The sequence below is a fragment of the Pholcus phalangioides genome, unplaced genomic scaffold (genome assembly GCF_987345545.1).
Source record: "Pholcus phalangioides strain wild (caught in Gottingen) unplaced genomic scaffold, Ppha-v1.0 ptg000007l_1, whole genome shotgun sequence".
Taxonomy (NCBI): Eukaryota; Metazoa; Arthropoda; class Arachnida; order Araneae; family Pholcidae; genus Pholcus; species Pholcus phalangioides.
The window spans coordinates 41,947,720-41,970,655 of record NW_028301600.1 but is presented as its reverse complement, the minus strand read 5'-3'; the positions used below and the strand labels follow the sequence as shown (position 1 = coordinate 41,970,655).

The 22,936-nt window shown below is 32.7% G+C and overlaps 1 protein-coding gene across 2 annotated transcripts in view; it reads left to right on the top strand.

Moving 5' to 3' along the window:
• The window catches only part of cnk (connector enhancer of ksr), a 77,958-nt gene that overhangs the window by 42,675 nt on the left and 12,347 nt on the right, over positions 1-22,936 (top strand). For both annotated transcript variants that reach the window (XM_089233246.1, XM_089233245.1), the window contains exons 11-19: positions 1,924-1,994; positions 2,615-2,655; positions 5,453-5,516; positions 10,827-10,860; positions 12,268-12,428; positions 16,651-16,727; positions 18,636-18,704; positions 19,571-19,677; positions 19,992-22,358. In XM_089233246.1, the coding sequence (XP_089089372.1) occupies positions 1,924-1,994; positions 2,615-2,655; positions 5,453-5,516; positions 10,827-10,860; positions 12,268-12,428; positions 16,651-16,727; positions 18,636-18,704; positions 19,571-19,677; positions 19,992-22,358 (2,991 nt within the window). The remainder of the gene's footprint in view (positions 1-1,923; positions 1,995-2,614; positions 2,656-5,452; positions 5,517-10,826; positions 10,861-12,267; positions 12,429-16,650; positions 16,728-18,635; positions 18,705-19,570; positions 19,678-19,991; positions 22,359-22,936) is intronic.

Genomic DNA, 22,936 nt, shown 5'->3' with positions numbered 1-22,936 from the left:
ATTTACCCCAACATGCTTATCGTATTTCTTATTCTAAGTATGGATAGCTTCTCGATTTACCCCAACATGCTTATCGTATTTCTTTTTAAACGTGTCAATTGTGTTACAATTTACTATCTCCAGGGCTAAGCCATTTATTAACAACCCTATTAGAGAAAAATTCCCTGTGCCACCATAACCTTGCATTGTCCCTCACCAATTGATACTGGTGTCCCCTTGTAAAAGCAGTCGATTGGCGGTGTACTAAAAGTTTATGGTCCATCCTATCCATCCCATTCAAAATTTTGAACACTTCTATCATATCTCCTCTACACCTGCATTCATCCAATGTAAACACATAATATACAGCATTTCATTTCACTAGGATGTTTTTTTAATACATGTTTCTATACAAATACAACGCCACAACAGGCAAAATACCCACCGAGGTGGCTGAGAAAAAGATACGCATAAAAATATGGATGTCTGTATTTGTTTATTTAAACTTATGTTGAGCTTTGAATTTTAATTTCGATAATAGCACTGGAATAAACAATTCTGTAGTCTGATTTTTTTTTCCAGTATAAACTTGAGATAACAAAGCTATGTCATTATTGCATTTATTATTTTTTTTGCTTTATTTTACAAGTTTAATTTTCTCAGCGACTTTTTTTTTGGTATTTTTTAACTACATCGATGAGACTATTGACTGATGCCTTTTAACCCTTTATACGGCAGAATAGCAATAAGCTTCCTTATGATTTTCAGCAGTAAATGAGTATATATAAAGTAATGGGTATAGAGCAGTTTTTTCAGTGTGCGTCGCTGTTTCTAGGGAGCATCGCCAACCTTTATGTGGGGTGTCGTGGCGACATGGGCGGAGATACGGAGGCACCCCCCCCCCCAGCGTCATAAATGTATACATGAATTGACATCATCATCATTGTGCCCGCATTCAGACTTCCAATTCTCTCTCTCCGCCTATGCGTGGTGAGCTTGAGATATTGATCTGTGCACCTATTTATGCTTTGAAGTTCTTTTATACGGGAAAATATCCATTAATCTATCCTGAAGAGCTGCTGACGAATCATGAATTAGGCAAGGGAGCAATGGTTGACAAAAGTTTGTGAACCATTGGTATAGGGAAAAGTGTTCCACTGAGGGAGGGATTAACTTCACAAAATATTTGGGCTTGCCAATGCTAAAATAAGGAGGTGAGCTATCGTGTTAGTGCCACTCAAAGGGTTGAGATCTGTCTGAAATCAGCGATAAAATGTACTGTCTCAAGTCTGTTGCTGTGACTACTGTTGTAGTATTGAGATTCTATGATGCTCATTTTGTTCTCATGCTTAATGGACATATAGGGTGTATGGGAAAGTCCCTTGGACCTGAAATGACTTGCAAACAAAAAGAGCTACAGCAATGCAACTCCTTACAAGGAAAGGGTCCCACAGATATGTCTTTAAAAATTTTAATTGAAAAAAAGCGCTTTCAGTGCAATATTTGAGCTATGTTCAAATGGTGATTGGTATGATTGGTATTGCTTTAGCAACACGAGCAAATATGTTCCCGTGTCCCTGTCTAGCTGTCAATCATGAGTCCACACAATCCACATATTGTGGTGATAGAACAAATATAAATCGTCTAGAGATAAATATAAACAGGTGTTCTGTGCAGATAGGCTATCCTCAGTTGAAAGATATTTTTAATAACTTTCAGTGAGTTCTCAAAGCTAAATATATTTTCTCAGTCCTTAGGTCTTATGAAAGGAAAAAAACACTGACATTCTGTTTTTTTAAAAAAAATGAATTTTGATGCAACAAAACCTTCAAAAATATGTTTGTTTTGTTTATTATTACATTTTAATTGCATCTTGTTATATTACATGCTAGTTAGCATTATAATTATCAATAACATGCCTCTAAATTTTTTTTATAATTACAGATGAATATTATTGTGGACCCAGAAATGTTGCTGATAAGCTGGATAAATTTCAACCATTAGATTGCAACCAGGTAAACCTTCTACCTTGATTCAAGTTATTGACCCAAGTTTTTATTCACAACTCTGTTTTGTAGTTTAATGATTATGATGTTTCAAAAATTTAATCAAATTTCTGCTATCTCATGTATTGACCGTACATTCAGCTATATTTTATTATGGTATTTTTACTCATATAGGCAAAATTAATTTCTTTCCTGTACCCAATGGCTTTTATTTTTCTAATTTTGATGGAAAGCCACATGAAAAAAAATAAAAAGTGAGGGGGGGGGGAATATGGGTTATGGTTACTTTAAAGTGCTCAGTCCTTAGAAATTGTTTGTAGCAGTGATGATGGGAAAAGTTAGTTTATATGTTTCAGTTTTTATTATTTAGAATATTTGAATGTTTATTGAATCTTTTAGGATAGTCTATGTGTATAAGCTTCAGTTCCTTAAATTGGGTAAAAATATATGAATTAAAGTACTTAATAAACAAATACCATGCTGAAACTTGGAAATTCTCTCAATACATATACCCATTTTACTTGGAACATTTTAATTGTACATTTTTTAAAATTCATTTCAAATCTAGTTGACTTATTTGGATTAACTATAACAGAAGTCTAATGTATATTTTTATCTTTTCCTTTAAGTTTATTCATGAGAAGTATTCTTCACATAATGAAGCAAACAGGTATGAATGCATTTCTATTATATTTATTCCTCTAATGTAAATGATTTTATTTTTAATGTAAAATTGTTATAAGCCTGCAGGTTACACCAAATACAGTACATCCTTTATATTTTAGAGTAATAAAACTATATATGCTTTCCAAGGGCAAAAAATGTTCTGTTGGAAAGAACGTGTCTCACGGGATGTGAAAAATATTTGCGCATCCTTTACTTTCTGAAGAGTATTTCATATGCTATAATGCGTCAGTGGCATCACTGTATATGTTCTGTATGTTATGTATTCTAATAATTTTTAAAAGCTCTTCAGAAGTTGTCAAACCAAAACTATATTCATGTAATATTAAATTTAATTATACTTATTTTCTGTCTGCAATAATCTCAATAATACATTTTTGGTATATAGATCCTTCACAAAATGCAGAATTAAAAACTGACCCTTCACCGAATGCTGTGCAGGAAAGACTACTACTAAACCACACATGCACCTCTTAAACATTGCACTGAAGAATTTCCGATAAACAAGTGAATGTGTTGTAATATGCAGTGTATGCATTGTGTTTGTTTCTGAGGAATGCTTGTTATGCGTTTGTCTTTTGAATTTGAACAAAGCAGCAGGTTACTTTTTTGCCTGTTCATATTATACAAGAATTTGATAAAAGGAATTGACTTATCCATGCACAATGTGCTTGAACAAATCCTGCAAACCAGTTTTTCATTATTTTATTTATTTATTTTTTATTTTAGTTCAGCATGGTGTTGCAAGGTCAGACTGGATACAGCACCTTGTTTAGTGTTCAGTGTCTTGTAGTATTTTGTTTTTGTGCTGAGAGAGATGCATTGAAACATATTATGATAAAACTATTGTTTGGGATGTATTTTACTTTTTTTTTCCAATATGGGGGGAAGAATTGTTCTGGTTTTGTATAAGCTTGCACTTCATTAAAAGATGAACTCTTACTATCCTGCTGGATTAATTCATGGTGAATTTATTATGTTTCGAACAGAGCTTCTCACCCAATATCACATTAGAATAAATGACAGAGTTTGCATTTACGAAACCATAAATTTGAGTTTCATTTTTAAAAAATAAAATTAATTAGCAGGGGTCTGTCGAAACTTCTTTTGTAATGTTTCCTGTTTTTGTGAAAATTTTCCTTATTTTTGTGAAAAAGATCAGTACTTTTGTGAAAAATAAGTAATTTTGTGGGAAGCGAAGTAATCTAGTTTATCTATCACAAAAGAAATGAAATTCCAAATGTATGGTTTCATTAATTTTTATTTTGTGAAGGGTCCATTTTTTAGATCCAGAACTTTGTGAAGAGATCCAAATTTTGGCTAGACAGACCCCGATTAGATCGTTTGACTTTCTACAAAATCACTTAATTTTCCCAAAAACATGACTGCAAAAAAGTGTGGATATTGCCATGGGAATATACTTGAGATACTCATAGAAAGTCTCATAATTTTATTCCTAATATGGATCAGGTATGGGAGATACTTGGTAACATTTTTTAAAGCTCTCTGTGACCCTCGGTTTTTCGGTGAGCTGCTACTACTATGAGGCAGTAAACGCACCTTGTAAACCTTCCTCTGAGGGAATTTCTAATGACTTGTGGTGCATGCTGGAATGTGTAGTGAAAATCTTATAGGGCATCTTTTAAATTGAACGTTGGTGTATATGTGTGGCTCTCATGTATTTATGATGTGAGAGTTATATATAGTTTCTTTTCGAGATATGCTGCAATCTGTCTTCCATATTGGTAATGAAAGTGGCAGATGCCTGAATTTTTGGGTTCATGGAAGTGCAGTGAAACCTGTCTGAGACACTATATGAGGCAGAATCCTGTCTTTGATGAAATCAAAAGATAGTCTCATCGACGATTAGTGCTTTAATGTGCTCCTTTATACTATAGAATGATATTTCAGTCTTCTGACATTCCATTTTATACAGGTTCCACTGTATTTTGTTGAAATTCTGTCAGGACAACTGACTCACATTCACGCCTCAAACCAACTTCAGCCGACCACCACAGTGCTGGCATCAGAGTTCAAACATGGGTCCTTGTGATTTGAGTCCATCACAATGCCTATATGGTGGTACAATGGCAACCTCAGTGAGCTGCAAACATGTCTTTCACTTGAATGGACTCTTTCTTTCAAACCAAGCACAGCTCTGGTCTATTCCCATAGGCAATTTACTACTAAATGAGCTGTGCTGAAGCGTGCATGTACCTAACTTTCTGAGTGCGTAGCTAGTGTTGAGCGGGAATTTTAGTGCTACCATCTATTTTGCAAACTGTAAAAAGTAATGATTGAATATTTGTACTATTGCAGTTATGTTGCTTTCTGTGTCCAAGACCTTTTAACAGGGAGATCGGCTCGCATTTATGCCTCAAAGTTAGGAACTACAGAAAACTTGAATGAGCTCCAATACCATGAATCCCCAATGATAATCTTATTTTATTCATGATTTAAAATTGTTGGGACAATCTGTTTTTTTTAACAGAAATGATCACCCTCCATATCAACTCATTGTATCCATTGAATTTGAACTTTTTTTGTCGCTCAATATTAGCATGATTCTTTTCACAATCTGTTTGATTATTTAATTAGATTTTTTTCCTGTTACCAATAATTACACAAGCAAAATATTTTTGTTTCATCCTATGCTCTGTATAAATTACAACGAAAAATAATATTACAATTTATTAACAGTATTAAAATTTTTTTATTCTTATCTTAATTACTTAACATTTGAGCAGTTTATTTCATAATGATAAAATATTTTCTTATTTCAGTTATCAGGTTGTGGTAGTTGGTGGTGTTCCTCAAAAGTACCCTGCAAAGCGTCAAGATATAGTAGTATGTATTGATATTCAGAGTTAAAATACGTATATTTTTTGTGAAAACAATATGTAACTAAGATTTTTATTTTAAGTTTAACATTTAAATAATGCACAGGTGCAGTATCCCCGATAGATTAGAAAGTTGTGTTTTCTGGACCAAAGAATGTTCAGAGTTGTTGCTTGTTCTATACCAGCTCAGCCCTTGTCAGAATCTTTTTTGATATGCATAAGCATATACAGGCTCTTCAAACAGAGGAGGATCACTGAAGGTGTGTATAGTGTACAAAGGGGGGGGGGGGAACGAATGTCTGTCTCTACCATCCATACCATCCAGAGTTCTTACAACCTGGAAAGTTAGGGGAAAAAAAGGGAGGTCAGTGAAATTTCTGAACAATGGAATATTTCTTCAAGAGATTGTAAAAAGCTGTGGTTGAATAGGATATATATTTTTCATATACACACATCCTCGCATTCACTTTTATTTATTTATTTTAGTTTCTTTTTCAAATTCACAATACCATGTTCCTTTCTACTGAGTGATACCCTTCACTTTTTTCCCTATATTCTTACAGCTATCTTTTTATAGCTGTTTTTTCATCCAGCCTTGTTTACTTTGTTTCATGAAAAATTTTAAAATTAGGACACTAGAGATTTTTTAAACATTGAAGCCTGTTGGGGGAAAATCGAGGTTCATCAAGGATCACTGATAACTGATATAATACATTCAATACATTAATATCAAGTAATATAAAATAAGCAAGTTTTTAAATTAATGCTTTTTTTACATTTTGAACATACTTTACCAGAAATTTGATAAAAATCAAACATTGACACTTTATTTCATAAATTTAGAAATCATGCTGACATGAGGTACATGCACTGATTAAATTTCACTATATTTGTTTTGTTCTGTTCACCAGTTAGGCCAGATTTTTCCTTGTAGTTAATACCATCAACTTTTACCATTTTTGTAAACTCACTAGGTCAGTAAAATAATTCTCCAAAGCAGGTTTTATACTTATTGAACTATCTATTCTATGCAGCAGATCAGTGTCTTTTGGATTTCATGAAATCTATCTGATTTGCAAGCTACTCTCTCCATAAATGTTTGATTTAGCATTTGTTTCACAGGGTTCTTAGTATTTCATCTGTCCTCAGTTTTATAACTTTTCTTTCTTTGTCCAATCGACTAAAAAAACTTTCCATTTAAAATATTTCACAATTTTTTTTCCCATGTTAAAAAATCACACTACTCAATGCCAGTGCTGCAACTAAAGGGGGGGGGGGCAACAGGACTAGAGGTGGTGCCAAATTCACACTTTAACGGTTCCTTCTACATTACACATAGGGGACACCAAAATGCATGCTTGCCTTAGCTGATAAAGTATCTCGTTGCTCAATTTAGTCTTGCACACTTGATCAAGGAATAGAAAAATACTTTATAGTTCTATGCATATCTCGATTTAACTCATCAAATTGTGTTAGAGTTTCTAATACAGAAGCTATAGTATAGCAATGAGAATAACTATGAAATCAAGATTGCAGTAGAAGAAAAAAACCTTGAAGCTCAACCTATCTGAATGAAGTTAATAAAACAGATAGGACCTTATCCCTCTCTAAACAGCAGTGATGAGATATTTCGCCTCCATAAAAGCCTCTTGTTTTAACATTGACAAGCCCAGATACTTTGTAAAAATAATTTCTCAATGAAACACTTTTCTGTATATCATTTAGAGAAAAACCACCTACTGAAAATCAGAAGAAAGCCTACTTCATTTAACACACTGAATGCATTTGTTGACATTCCCTTTCTTGTTGCCGGATGCGTCGACAGCGTGTTGACAGCTGTTATTATTTTAAAACAGTCCCTGCTCTTCCAGCATATCTGAAGCAAGTTGTTCTCATTTTTACACATAAGAAATGTTAAAAAAAATGTTTTTGTCACTAACTTGGAATTCCATTTTTTTCCATTTTTTATATCATTTATGATAATTGTTACTAACTTTACATGTTTCCTCCTAATACAAAAAGTTTGAAATTGAAATTACTGGCCGCAACAAAAGCACCCATTTTGAGAATGCCTCTGTCCAATCTACAGCAAATTTGGCTGTTCTGACACCCTATTTATAGATACGACCTTACCTTACAGGGGTGTTGCACAAAGGGAACAGATTGTAAGGGAGCAAGAAAAGAAAGAGACTAGTTCTTGGCCAAATTCTCTCCAAACTGTTTTGTACTACTAACCTTTTGAAAAAAATTATTGCCCTGCTCCTCATGTTGACTTCGTATGTTAGTAGTAACCACTTTTCCACATCCCACTAATCTATTCCAGCATCCCCCTACAGGAATATATTGACCACGTTCGGAAACACTGCTTCAAATAAACACTACTCAGAAACAAAGCAGGGGGCGGGGGGTGCATAAAAAAAGTTAAGGTGCAGAGAAGCAAACACGATTCAAGCTGGTAACTTCAATTAACAGGTATTTGAGAATTTTTCCTGAATCTAACTTATTGTCCGGCATGCTGGCTAATGCAGTAATCAAAAAATTTCATCTCAAAATCAAACAGTTACATGTTCAAGAGCACTATCATTTGCACACACATTGTTTTGGATAAAAGCGATAACATTTGCTGTCCTGATCAAATTTAAATCTTGATATGATGCTTTTTTTTAAAAATAAGTGTTATTGTATAACATGCAACTTTTGGGTGGGATAATACTGTATCAATATGGTGTTTTAAAAAGATTTGGGTGTTTGGTGGTCAGAGAAATTGTCTTCCAATATTCAGGGAAGTCTTTCAGGCAAAAGTTGTAGGAACCGTGCCCTCCCACCTGTGCAAATAATAATTTTTTTAATTGAATGGGGGCATCACCCACACCACCACCCCCATATCCGCCTTATGTAGACATAATTCCCATTTTTCAAAGAGAGATGGTGCCACAATGATTAACTGTTCTGTTTCGACGGGCTGTTAACCGCATATACCGGTCATCAGTTGCTGTAGTGGCGCGTGGCCGACCTTGCCCTGGTCGACGTCTAACATTTCCTGTTTCTTGGAATCGATTCCACAGCCTTGCAACAACACTTCTGGCGACTCCAACAGCGTCCGCGACACTACGTTGTGTTTGCCCGGATTGCAGTCTGCCAATAACACGCCATGCTATGGATTCCGGTAAATCACGTTGTTGAGACATCCTCAAGTCACCTTGTCTCAAAAAAAAAAAACTGCGCAATCGAATTTCACAGTTACGGCAGTAAAACAGACGTTGACATGAACAGACATGACTGAACTCATTAAAACTTGGATTTATTGTAATTTCTGCAATTTCTCATCATGAAGTTGAAGCTTATACAGTTTCAAAAGTTGCAACTAATTCAAAGTCTTGGCTGATTCAATAGTTTTTTTTCTGCTGTGTTGCAAGTTTTTCTCTCAAACATTTTTAATTTTCCATTTTGTGAGTATTCATGAGTTCTTAGTTGAGACCTTTTAACTATTCTGCTTTTTTTTTTTTCAATCCGAGCACAATTCAGGCCTATCGCCATAGGCAATTTTCTACCTAGTGAGTTGTGCCGGAATTGTAACTGTGTGTACCTAACAGTATGAGTGCATATATAGTGTTGTGTGTGATTTTTCAGTGCTGCCATCTATATCTCAGAAGTGAAGTGAGTGATGTGTAGTGACTGAATATTTGTACTGTTTGTAGGCCTGTTGCTCTCTTGTGGCAAGACTTTTTGACGGAGAGATCGGCTCGCATTTGCGCCTCGAAGTTGGGAACCACAGAAAACCAACTTCGGTCGACCACCACTGTGGCGACGGTGTTACTCGAACCCGGGTCTCCGCGATGCAAGTCCATCACTATGATCACTTGACCACGACAGCGGTTAACTAATCTTCTATTAACTTAAAGCAGTGCTTCCGAAATTGGCCAATATCTTCTTGTAAGGGGATGCTGGAATGGATTAGAGTGGAAGTGGCTAGTACTAGTATAGGAAGTTAACATGAGGAGCAGGACAATAATTTTTTTTCAAAAGGTTAGTAGTACAAAACAGTTTGGAGAGACTTTGGCCAAGAACTAGTCTTTCTTTTCTTGTTCCCTTACAATCTGTCCCCTTTGTGCACACCGCTGTAAGGTAAGGTCGTATCTATAAATAGTGTGTTAGCACAGTCAAATTTGATGTAGATTGGACAGAGGCATTCTCAAGATGAATGCTTTTGTTGTGGTCAGTAATTCCAATTTCAAACTTTGTATTAGGAGTGAGGATGTAAATTTTCTTGACAGGAGGACAACATATTCTTTTTTGCCTATGCAATTTTTGATGAATATTAGTGAAAGTGCTTACGGACACATAGATGAATTAGAATAAGCCATGGGCAATAACATTTTAATAGGGGAAATTTTTTTTTACAAGTAACAAAATAGAAAGCTCGGATTCAAAGAATGAGATAGCTTACTATTGGTAAGAGACTTTCAAGCCTACAGCCTTCATGATCAAGCACATTGCCCATTATCTTCTTATTAATGGTGGTATGATTTTGTATTTTTTTGCCCAGTTCTGTTAGTGTTCTTAAAGCAGGGTAAAAATGGAAAATTTTAGACTCAAAAGTTATATGTCAAGTTGTAAACTCATGGTGTGTGAGTGAGGAAACAAAATGCAGTGATGTTTACAACATTTCATTCTATTGAAATGGTGGTGTTTTTTTGTTTTGAGTCTTGAAAGGTATATGCAACTTATTTACAAGGCGGCAGGGTGTAAAAAGTCACAGAATTACCATGACAACTTTTTTCTCAGCTTTTTTTTGGTATAGCTTATACATTCTGGTATCTTATACACCAGAAATCACTGCTGTTTTTCTGAATACATTTATGAGGAGGAATTGTGTACCACATTAAATTTCAAATGTGTGAAGAAATTTCTGTACAAGTAATCACCTATTTACTTTTATAATAATAGGCACTTTATAATAAATTTTAATGTAAATATTGGTTTTTCAGATAAAGACTTAATATCACATCCTGGAAGAGTACCTGATTATCTCAAATTTCTGTTCTATTAAATGTTTTTCTCATGTAGGAATTAAAATGATTGTTAAAATGTCTAAACATTTTTTTCTTTCGAAAACCTAACGTTGTTTCAAATAATAAAATTGATTAGAGTTTTGGGTGTTTTTAATGAAGCTTACTTAGATGACAATTAGAGTGGCAAAATGTATCCAAATATTATTTCTCTTTTTTTATTTTTACATAGTAACACATAATTTATGTATATCATTTCTGAGTACTTTCAGATTTTTAATTTATTGGTGAAAATTTGCTTTTCTCAGGTTTCACCACAGAAGAGAACAACTACAAAGTTTGGTGAGTACCTATTTTTATGAAATAAATTATGGAAACCATCTTACAAATATTGTGTTACAGTGAAACCCTGTGTACAAAATGTTCGAAAGGCAGCTTCAAATTGTTTTATAAATGCTAAAAATGCACAAATGAAATCCAGTTTTAAATTGGAGTAAACATGTCCAAATTCTCAAAAATTAAATTTTCTTATTTCATTTTTGAATTCTACTGTAAAATGATCTGAATATAAAAAAATACTTGACAAAAAAAAATAATAATAATGAAATCAAATTAAATTTCTCAGAAATTCATAATAAAGATGATAGTACCTTCACTTCAATCTTGAGAATTCTTACAATATTTTTAAAGAAAAAAAGAAAAATTTTAATGTTTATTTTTGAAGATTTTCTGTGAGCAATAGAGAGGTCTTTATTTATATTTATTTATTTTATAAGACCTTTCGGGACATTTAAATTATTTTGCTCAGGGCTTGCCGCATTTCATAATTCTAAAATAAAATAAAATAAAATAAATCATTTTAGTGCCTTATTTTTTTTTTGAAATTGATCATCAGCGTGCTGAGTGCTCATGTATGGTCTATTAATTTCTGACATTTCATGGGCAGTTGTAGCAGGAATCTTCAGAGGTGAAAGTTACTGCAAAGACAAGCCATCACAAGTATATATTTCCATGCAAATTTCTTGCTGGTCAAATTGTGTTTTCATTGTGTATGTACATCAAGAGAATAATAATGTTCAACCTTGTGCAATGTAGACATGCGAGTAATTAGTGCAATCAAAAATTTTTAAAAATTGGAAAGCAACATCCAGATTCCACACAATATTATTAACAGATTTTTCAAAAAATGTTTTTCTCTTAATATTAGTTTTAAAATAGATGGCAACAGAAACAACATAATGAGCTGGTGGTCTAATACCTCTTGTATTATGTAGTTGAACTTGATTAATTCAAAGTCCAACTTCAATGTTCTGTCAGCAGCCATTGCTTTTTTAAAAACATTACTGCTGCCATCTACCTTTCAGCTTGGAAGTGAAAAACACATTTGCATTATATATTTCTCTTACAAGTTCTAACATTCGTGGAATTGTGTGTGTGATATTTAATTTGTATCAAATTATTATTAGAACATTAAATTACCAAAATCTGATGATCTAAAATTCTCCAGGTAGATGGGTGCCATTTTCAAATATGAGAAGCCACCCATGAATTTGAGAGAGACACACTAATTTTATTTATATTAACCTTTTACTGGCCAAATTCATATTTTGATTTGTTTTCATCAATATTTTTTTCCATTTCTCTTTCTGATTTTTTAGTTTTAAGATATCAAATGAGAAATGGACAGGAAAAACATTTTCTGATATGTTTTCAAGACGGCTATATCCAGATATTTTCTTTTTTTTAAAGGAAATCGTAGAATATCATGCAAAGATTTAGGAATGGGTGACTGTCAAGGATGGTTATACAAGCAAAAGGACAAGACTGCTTTTTTTTCAAGTGTTTCTCAATGGACAAAGAGGTGGATTGTATTGAAGAATCATTACCTCTACTGCTACAAAGATCAAAATGTAACGTTGTTTTATAATTTTTGATTTCATGCTTGCTTCAAAATACTTTTATTATTTACTCTGATTTATTGTGATTTAGCTGTATGGCACTTACAATAATAAGTTACTCGCATCTTGAAAAACTTGTATTTCTCCAAGCTACTTTTCACATAAAATTTTCAATCTCTTTATTGTTATTCTGTTATCATAAATTATCATTATTATATTATTTATTCCATTACAGTAAAACCCCTCTTAACGGACACCACTCAGATGTGGTGTCCTCTCTTTTATGGTCAAATAATAATTTCCCCTTACATAACAAATGTATACATTTCAAATCCCTGATTAATGGTCACCCCTTTTTTACAGATGAATTTTTTAGTCCTGCCAGTGTCTGAAAAAAAGGTTTTATTGTAATTTGTTTCATGCTCTCAGAAATTAATACTTGCATGAAAATTAATTAGCATGGCACAATAGAGTTTTTCTGTGCAGTATAGAAGTATTGGCTGCTGTGAGTTAATGTGGGCATCATGATGAACTCATATGTTGAGGACCCAGGTTTGAAGCCATTTGGTGGCACAATGGTTATTGGCTGAAGTTGGTTTTCTGTAGTTTCCAACTTTGAGGTCTGAATGCCAGTTGATCTCTCATTAAAAAAAAATTGTCCACAGAGAGCACACAGGCCTTCAACATGAATGAATGTTAGAATGAATCATTATGTTAGAAATGTGTTCTAATATTGTAAATTTTTTTTTAAATATCCCAAATATCTCAAGCAAATCAACTTTAAAATTAAAACCTCACTTTTTTTTGGAAGCATAGTTTTTTCATAGTTATTTCTGCAGAATAACATTTTTGGACCATTCGTAAATTTTATAAAGAAATAGTTCTGCGCAGTCATGAGATATAATTGTTGTGCACTCAGATAAAGACCCAGTTTTTGGATGTTAAACTAATTTACCTCTGTTATTCTTAATGTAGGAGAAAGGTTTATAATATTTAATATTTTATTGAAAATCATCAAAAAAAAACTTTTTGATAACAACTTAGAATTTGAGCTTTTAGCAGAGAATTTTAATTTCTCTCATTTAAAAAAGTTTGGTTTCTCTTAAATCGGAGTTGTACTGTACTTTCTCAAATGTTTGTTAGTTCTACCACAGGCTCATCATTTGGGGGGACGATTCCCCCTGGCTTTAGGAAATAAACATATATACACACACACATATATATACTTGAAAGATTCAATTAAAAATATATTTGAAGAAAAAATGAATACAAGTGATGGATTTTTTTATGTGAGTGAAATAGAACCTATGCAGTTTAGGTCATCATCTGAGGGAACCCCATGCATGGTTTGAAGAGACTAGGCATTTCTGAAGGGGTGGTATTTTTAATGCAATCAGGCATAGCCACCCTTCAGAAATGCCTACTCTCTTTGAACTATGCATGGGGTCCCCCCTGATGACGACCCACTGCATAGGTTCTATTTCACTCTCATAAAAAATTCCATCTTGTATTAGTTTTTTCTTCAAATAACTAACTACCTTTCAAGTATATATTTTTGAATGAAATCTTCACATCTCTTGATTTTTGTTCCTATTATACATATATATATACAAACATTGAGTATATGTTCTTTGTTTCCCCCCCCCCCGGAAAAAGTTGAAGTGACGGTCCCATTCTGCCACAATTTCAATTTTTTATTAATATACTTAATCAAGGTGTTAACAAGATTGTCAGCTAACTTGCTTGCACAAGCTGCAAGATTGAGAATTAAAGTCATAAATCTTAGTGAAGGATTCTCGTTTACTCCTGTTTGATTCTAACTTTATATTAAAACATGAAGTTTCAAGACCAACTTGAATTTGATTTGTATCATCGACAATAATCTTATGGAGAATGTGAATAATTTTAAGTGTGTGGTTGCTCATTTTGGTTTTAACATCCCAAGTTTTACTTGCCAGTTTGACAGTGAAATTGTTCATGATGCGACTAAGCTAACTGATTTGATAATTCACACTGATTAGCAGCTTGGATTTTAAGAACATTGTTCTTTAGTGGTAATAGATTTTCATACTAAAAGGTCTCATAGTGTTTAGTCATCCTGCCTCTTTTCTGTGGTGTAGTTTGTCTTGACTATGCTGTGTGGTTTTAGAAGCAATACCTACAGAAGGACTCTTTATGGGGGGGGGGGTGCAAAGAAAACCTACTAGAATGCTTGTTTTTGGGCAGAGCTTGAGTTATGAAAAAAGATTTGATTTTTTTAAATGCGTTGTTATAGGAAGAAAGTAGGTGTTAGAGAAGTATTTCTCAAAGTGTGCATCACAGCTGCTTGGGGTGTCTCCAACCTGTGCCAGGGGCATCGCAGTGAGCTGGAGATATTGATTTATGTTCCTATTTATGCTTTGAAGTGGTTATTTTATAAGTGAAAGTATGTACTAAACTATTCTGGGTAGCCGCAGATGGATTATGAATTGGGTAAGGGAGCCGTGTGTGACAAAAGTTTGAGAACCACTGTGTTAGTGGGATATGATTAAAGTCTTGAAATTTTCAAAGGGATGAATAGGATGAGCTATTAGTTAATGCACTGTTTATTCAGTGTTTTCATAAGAGGAAATCAGTATTGGTTGGATAGCACTCATCTCAGGTTATAATGTTGCAGGGAGTTCTTTGCTAACAGTTTTGTGAACATTTGGAATGATTTGCCTTTTGTAAGCATGTTAGTCCAGGTCGATATGATACTTGGCTACTACTACTTGTGCTGACAACAACCCAGGCCTATTGCTTGGGCGATTTACTGCCTGTTACCCCCAAACGGGTGGGTTGAAGCAGAAACTTCGGCAACATCTGCCTCCTGGCTGCCACAAGAGTGCTCAGCATTAAGCCCTCTACCGACCCATACCCCAGGGCAGTAGCCACTATGCAACTGACCAGACACACCCCACTTCCCATCTCAGAGAGATATCTAAGTGTGGGACTGACCACCATCACCCACACAGCCCAGAAAATGGGCCTGCTTCCTTCTCTCATCGATACTTGGCTACTGTACCAAAGGCTATTCAGAGGTGTCAAATTCTAGAAAAAAGATTGTTACCAGACCAACTTCTCAGCGAGACATATGGGAAGAAAAATATTGAACACTGTTGCTTGGATTCAGCAATAAACTGAAGGTCTCAGTTTAGTTAGCCCTTATGTACAGAAAATGACAATGGTGTCACAAAAATGATAGGGGGAAAAATGATTGATTTGCCTTCTTTAGGCACAAATAGTATCATAATAGACATTCTTAAAAACAAATATGATATTCATCGCTGGAGAAATCAAAAAAGCTATCCATTCTTAGATAAAAACAAAAAATAAATGAATTTCTTCAAATCTGACTGTGATTGTAATAAAAGTGAAAGTATTAATTACAGAGACTTTATCAAAAAATGAAGCCTGACAATATAAAGGGTTAGTACCATTATATTTTGTTATTTTTCAATTCTTTTAATGAAACTTTACCAAAATTTAAATATTTTATTCTTTAATTGTTCAGGTGTTAACATAGTTGTAAGATAATGTTTCTAATATGCTGTGTTTTGAACAAAATTGTGATTTAACTGATTTTCAATTTAGTGGACAACCCTTTGTCCATATTAGTCTGTTATCTATGATCCACAGTATTTCTAAAATGTTTTATGAAATTTGTCAGCCTTATTGTGTACTATAAACTTGAATTTGTAATGCTAGTAAACAGATATATGATCTGGGGATAAAAAATGAGAAACCCCCACTTTTTCCCCCATTTGTTTTCAAAATTATTAGTATAAACAGTCGCGAGCCCTTATTTTGGAAATCTGTTAAATCCAACCTTTTTTTATTTGTTAAATTGAGGAAAATCATTATATTGGACTGAATTAACGTAAATATAAGTGCAGAAACTTCTTAAAAAATAGTTAATCTAGGAATTCATTAAATCAAAGTCTGTTATATATACATATTTTTTAGATTTTGAATATATATCTACAAGCTCTGGAAAAAAACCAAGCTGTACTGGTGTTTCTTAAAGTGATGGAAATAATTTTTGATTGTCTTTTTTTAAAAGTAGCATACTTTATTAATTTAATTTTTTTTCTCTTCAGTGCGAAGAAATAAATTTGCTCAAAATTTTTTTACACCATTCGCACTGTCTTGTTAATTACATATTTTAATTTTATATTTATTTAATGGAAATTTACTTCTTTTTTTTAAAATCTAGGATGACAAAGCTGAATGCCTTATATTTTTGCCTGGTTCAACCGTTTCACCTGCTACGGAATGTAGAACTAAGAAATTGTTAGTATGTTTTTCAACTGAGATGAAAGTGAAAGACAAAACTAATCATGCATAACCACCATTATTTCCCATTACCTCCGTTGAGAAACTTGTTTGTACATAAATATTATAAAAATTATTTTTAATATTCCCAATATCTTAAGCAAATCAACTTTATAATTAAAACTTTTTTTTTTTGGAAACAATTTCTTCGAGAAAAGTAGAAAACTATATCTGCAGAATAATATTTTTTTCCATTCATAAATTTCCTAAAGAAATAGCTTTTCACAGTCATGAGATACGATTGTTGTACACTCAGCTGAAGACAGATTTTTTGTATGTTAAACTAATTTACCTCTGCTATCCTTACATGGGAAAAAGATTTATAATATTCAATATTTATTGAAAATCATCAAAAAACTTTTTAATTACAACTTAGAATTTGAGCTTTTTTGCAGAGAATCCATGAGCTTTTCCATGATGCAGTGGAACCTCTCTAAATGTACGCTCTCCGTTAGTGGACACAAAGCTTTTTTCCAAGGGTGTCCGTTATCGAGAGTGTTCTACTGTAGTACATTATTGAAAACAAGGTTTTTCTTATGGAATGTGAAAATCATTGTTCAATACTTATGGACTGAAAAATTGTTTATTCTGATTATTTTCTGCAGGTTACATTGATAATTTTAAAATGATGGTTTAGAGTAATTTTATTATTTTCTAGAAATAAGGTGTGGAGGTTATAAATAGATTGTCATCCCACAAATATCAGTCTTATCAATTTTATGAATCCTTAGTTCAATTCACATATTTTTATGAATCAGTTCCAAACAGTATTTCATAGAACAAGTATTAATATCTGCTCCATGTTTTACTCTCTTTTCTACCATACTTATTGACATTTGAAGACAAAAAGTGGAAAAAAAATTGTGCTACTGTCATATCAACAGAAGCACTACACTTTCTTGACAATAAAATTTGAATTCAGTGCATAACTAACTACTGTTAAACCCACAAAATTTGAGAAAGTGTTATTCATTTCATTAACACTTTTTATTGTTTCAAAGATTTTGGTGTAATGGTATGGTTTTTTTTTTTTGTAATACAGTATATCCTCTATAACGAATGCCTTTGGGAGGACAAAATTAGTTTGGGGAGTATCTATTAATAGATAGTGTTGAATGCATTGAAGCCAGTTGATGTAATTTTAAAAAATTGTTTGTTAAAAGGAGGTGTTTGCTAATCGGAAATATCCCTTATGGGAGGTTCCACTGTGTATTTCTATTAAAGAATAGCATTGGGAGAAATATATTTACAATGTTATTGAAAATGATTACCATAATTTTCTGTGTAGTATTTTCAGTGATGTAATTCTCTGATGCAAAGTTCACTACTTTCAGGAAAATAGCATATAGTCTGCAGCCACATATATTCCACATGTGAAATTTTAATTCATCAATAATGAAATTTTAAGTAATGGAAGAGGTTGTTTGTTATGTTTTTTTAGAAAAATTTTCAAATTTTGTGTCCCAACTGCATTTGAAATGAAACCCATTGTTAATATATTTGATGAAATAATTTTTCTGAGTTGTTTCCTTAATTTTGTTCTGTACTTCTTAATTCGTTACTGACTGGGACTGTCAAGACCTCTTCCAACTGAAATTAATCACATTCTTGGGAGAAATGAAACAAAATGTACACTTGGAAAGAAAAAAGGTTTTTTGTGTGTGGGGGGAAAAAGAATTTCTCAAAATATTTCAGCACCTTGGATCATTCAGAAACTCCAACTTGCAAGACCTGGATTAACAATACTCTAATGTACCTTGTTTAGTGCAGACATTTGATTATGTGGCCATAATTTATTGTTTGAGTACTTTTTTTTAAAGTTCGAAATATCTTTCTTGATGCCAAAAATTTTCTTTTTTTATTTAGTTGCTTCAAAATTTGCCATCAATCTGCTGTGTTCTACTTTGCTACAGAAACACAAGCGGATTTAAGCAAGTGAGACTTTTACTATTTTTTATTTTTTGGTTTTTGCAATTCAGATACTAAAAGCTGATAAAGTTTTCAATTCATTTAAACAACTTTCTACATTGGTTGGCTAATGGAATGAAGAAGCATATACACAATATTAAAATATACACTATATTTTAATATAGTGCATATATACACTATATTTTCATACACTCACAGAAAATTTTTGCTATATAACTTGAGAAATCAGTTTTAGTCTGCTATAATTAAATCAATGTTATAGTAAATGGAATAAATTATTATTATGCATTGCATAATAACCAACTGCTTTGGTCATGTTATTACATTTAATATACAGCATTCTCTATTCATCTGTATCATATTATTTATTCTGAGTCATGAACAACAACCATACCCCACAAATATAAACAACTGCATCCATTAGGATTATGTATTAAAATTTAAATCATGAAAATATAAATAAATGAATAAAATTTATTTAAAAAAATTCAATAATAAAATTCATGGTTAAAATGGAGAAACGTCTTAAAAAATTAATTTTTAATTATTTTTTACTCATATCTATGTTTAATTACTTTATAATATAAGCTGTAGTAAACAGTAACATCCAATATTTATTTATTTTACTTTACTTTGTTAGATTTAAAAAAATAAGATAAATATTTTTAAAAAATACTGACACTGAGCAAAATAACTTCTTTAGTGGTTTGGTAAATACATGCATGCTGGAGAAACTTATGTGTGGAGAAACTTATTATACTCATGAAATAATATTGATCTGCAATTAAATGGATTCTCAATATTTAACTAATTCCATTAGATTATTGGAAACAAGTTATTATTTTTCAATGTATAATTTTTTTTTTGTGTAGGTGGCTCAACAAAATGGGTCTAGCTGCAATTGCTTATGATGCATCTGCTGATATCACCACTAGTGGCTTTTCCAAACCAGAAACATCATTGGTTAGTGGACATACAGGTAAAAATATATATATATATTGTTTTCAACAATTTCAGGTTAAGACCAAAGGCAGCAATTTTTCTATTTACGTAATGTTTTCAGTGTTTTTACTAATTTTTTTTTTTTCAGATTACACATTAAAGTTATTTTTATCATTTTAATTGATGTTATTTAACTAAAGCTGTGAATGCATGTTGTAAGATATAATTTAAAATTATATTTCCAGACTTAATTTCAATGAGGATCTATGAGTATGATTACATTTTATACTGCAATTTCTAAATACAAACTTTTGGTCACACACAAATTAATTTTTATATTTATCATTCCAGGTAATTTTTATAGTGAAAGTGAGGATAGCGATGATCTTTCAAGAGCTGCAGATTCAGCATTTGCTAATAAAAAATGCAGTGCTTTCGAAAATTCTCCTAACCCATCTTTTCCATTTGAACGGTCCTATGATAAATTTCAAAAGAAAAAATATTTTGGGAATTCTCATGTAAAAAGTAAAAACATTTATTCTGAAAATGAAAGGAAGATGAAGCAAAAAGTTCATGTGTATGATGAACAAATACTATCTAGAGGAGGCACAAGGGACGGAAATACTGAAGTTCATGACTATATCACTGAATGTAATTTTGACACTCCATCAAGTGAAGATAAGGCCCAAAATCTTCATTCTATCCCACACAGTGAACAGAAAAATATTTACAGTTCTTATAGTAGATCTTTCAGCTGCTCCGAAGCTAAATCATTTCCAAATGAAAAAACTTTTTCATCACAAAAACCGAGTTGTGGAACTTCAGACAATGAATTTTCATATCCATACAACAACACAGAGCTGAGCAAAGAAATTATTCTTATCAATCCATGGTTAGAGCCTGATGAAGAACATGACATTCTAACTGCTTCCTTAGGAAGGCAAAAGCCAATTGCTAAAGAAATTTCCCCTGGCCTTGTTGCAAGAATGGCAGTTTCGTACAGTAATCTAGCTCAACCTAATGTAGTGTCAAATTCTTGTGCTAAACATATGACATTCAAAAATATTCCCTCACCAGGATATGTTGCCAAAATATCTGACTCTTTTAATCACTGGGCCAAAAAACATTGTGAATCAAACAAGAGCAGCAACCAAAATAGTAATGAAACAATAAATGATCAGGTTTCAGGGCCAATTAAAATTAATGCTCATAGTTACCAACGTAGTGCATCAGAGAGCCATGTTGGTCATAACGCTTGTACATCTGGTCACAAGTCTTCAAAAATAAGTCCTTCTCAGTCACTTGTGACACGCAATGTTATGAGCTATGGCGATAATAGTTGTGCTCCAAAAAAACAGTTGAGTATGCTGGACCGAGAATATTATCGTTTGTATGGAAGAAATAAAGTATCTCAAGTATCACTAAAATCTTTCAATAAATCATGCACATCTGAAAAGAGTATGAAGTATTTTCCTGATTCTGGTAATATTTCTCAGGTGTTGCAGAATCAGTCTATTATGCCAGAAAAATATGTTTGTAGGGATGAAGTTAAGAAAAACAGAGAAAGCAGTTCTAGACAAAGTGCTTATCATGGCAAAGAAAATATTTTAGTTAATAATTCTGAAGTATGCAATATTGCAAGTCCGAAATTGGAAATGAATGCCAATCTTGCCACACCTTTTGATGAAAAATTAAACAACATACCAAAAACCGAAGATTATCTATTCACACCTCATCTGAAGTTAGATGCTTCAAAAGGTGTAGAAAATATTGGATTTTCTTCTCTGGATCATGCGAATAATGATGGCTATCTTTCTAAAGACATGCAGAGGAATGATCTAATGAAAGATAGTGAAAACATTGGGAATCAAAATTTGGAAATTTCCAGTAATTACTTAGATCCAAACAATGCATTGCTTTTTCAAAATATTTCGCCTTTACCTCTGAAATCTTCCACATCGGAACTATCTACCAATAAGGTAAATTCTTCATTCAAACTCTTTGGCTCTCCTAAATTCATGAAAAAACTTAATTCGCCAAAACTAGATAAGAAAAATATTTTCAAAAGCAAAAAACTTGCTAAAGAGACAAAAAAGGCAGAACAAAAAGATGTCACAAATGTTCAGAATGAAAGAAAATTATTTGGTTCACCGAGGCTAGCTCGTGCCATATTTGGTTCACCAAAAGTTCATAAAAAAACAGTGCACACTATTTCTTCTGGTGTTCAAACTGATTCTGTTTCTGAGAGTGTAAGTCAGTCTGATGAAATGAAGCATTCGTCTTCACATACTAAGAAAGACATCTTTGACACAACTGTTAAAAACTTTGTTGGTGATAGCTCTATCCCTGAACACTGTGTCAATGAAATTATGAAAAGTAGTAGCAATAGCAGCTTAAACAGTGATGCTTCAAGCAGTGTCCTCTCTGCTTCTACTTCAAGTTCACATTATTATGTAGAAACAAGAATAAAACCTCAGATAACTATCAGCCTTCCTTTCATTACTGATAAATCTGAAGAAAGGGCGTTTTCTCCAGATTTGCCAAGAACCCCTGTAAAGCCAACAATGGGTGTAACGATGCTTGGTAAAAGAAGATTACCAAGTGTTAGTGGAGAAAGCTCTGTTTCAGTAACTTCATCAAAAAGTTCTCACGAAGAGGCTTCTTATGAAAATCAGACTGTTTATTCAGAAATTAAAATGGAAACTGGATGCCATACTGGTAGGTAGTTTATCTTATTACAGTAGACTCTCGCTAATCCAGCACATATTAGATCCTAGTGTGCCAGATTACCAAAATCATTGGATTACTGAAAGTCAGTTTTGAAAGACTCAATTGAAATAACAAACTTTTCCATACAGACATTGAATGATATGTTTGCTTCTATGCTCGAAGAAAACCCGCAGAAAATGCCTGATTATCAAGAGTCTACTGTATTTATACATATTCTGATACAGATTTTTTTACGTACTGTATTTTTCTGCATATGATCTGCAGATTATTCATTAAAAAAAAAAAAAATTCTCTTCATGTTAGTTATATACAGGACGTGCAAGAGTTTGAGGATTACCATTTTTTTTCATTATTAAAATTTACATACGATAAGGGACCTGAAACCTCTATTCTTATAAAATTTGGATTCTTGTTGCATGGGCAGATATATGGTATTTATATCTAAAACAAATGGTATTAAAAAATATATATATTAGAAGGGTATTTATGAAAAAACCGTGCTATATGGAATGGGGGAATTAAAAACAAAGTAAACTAACTAAAGTTGATCAAAAACAACATATGAC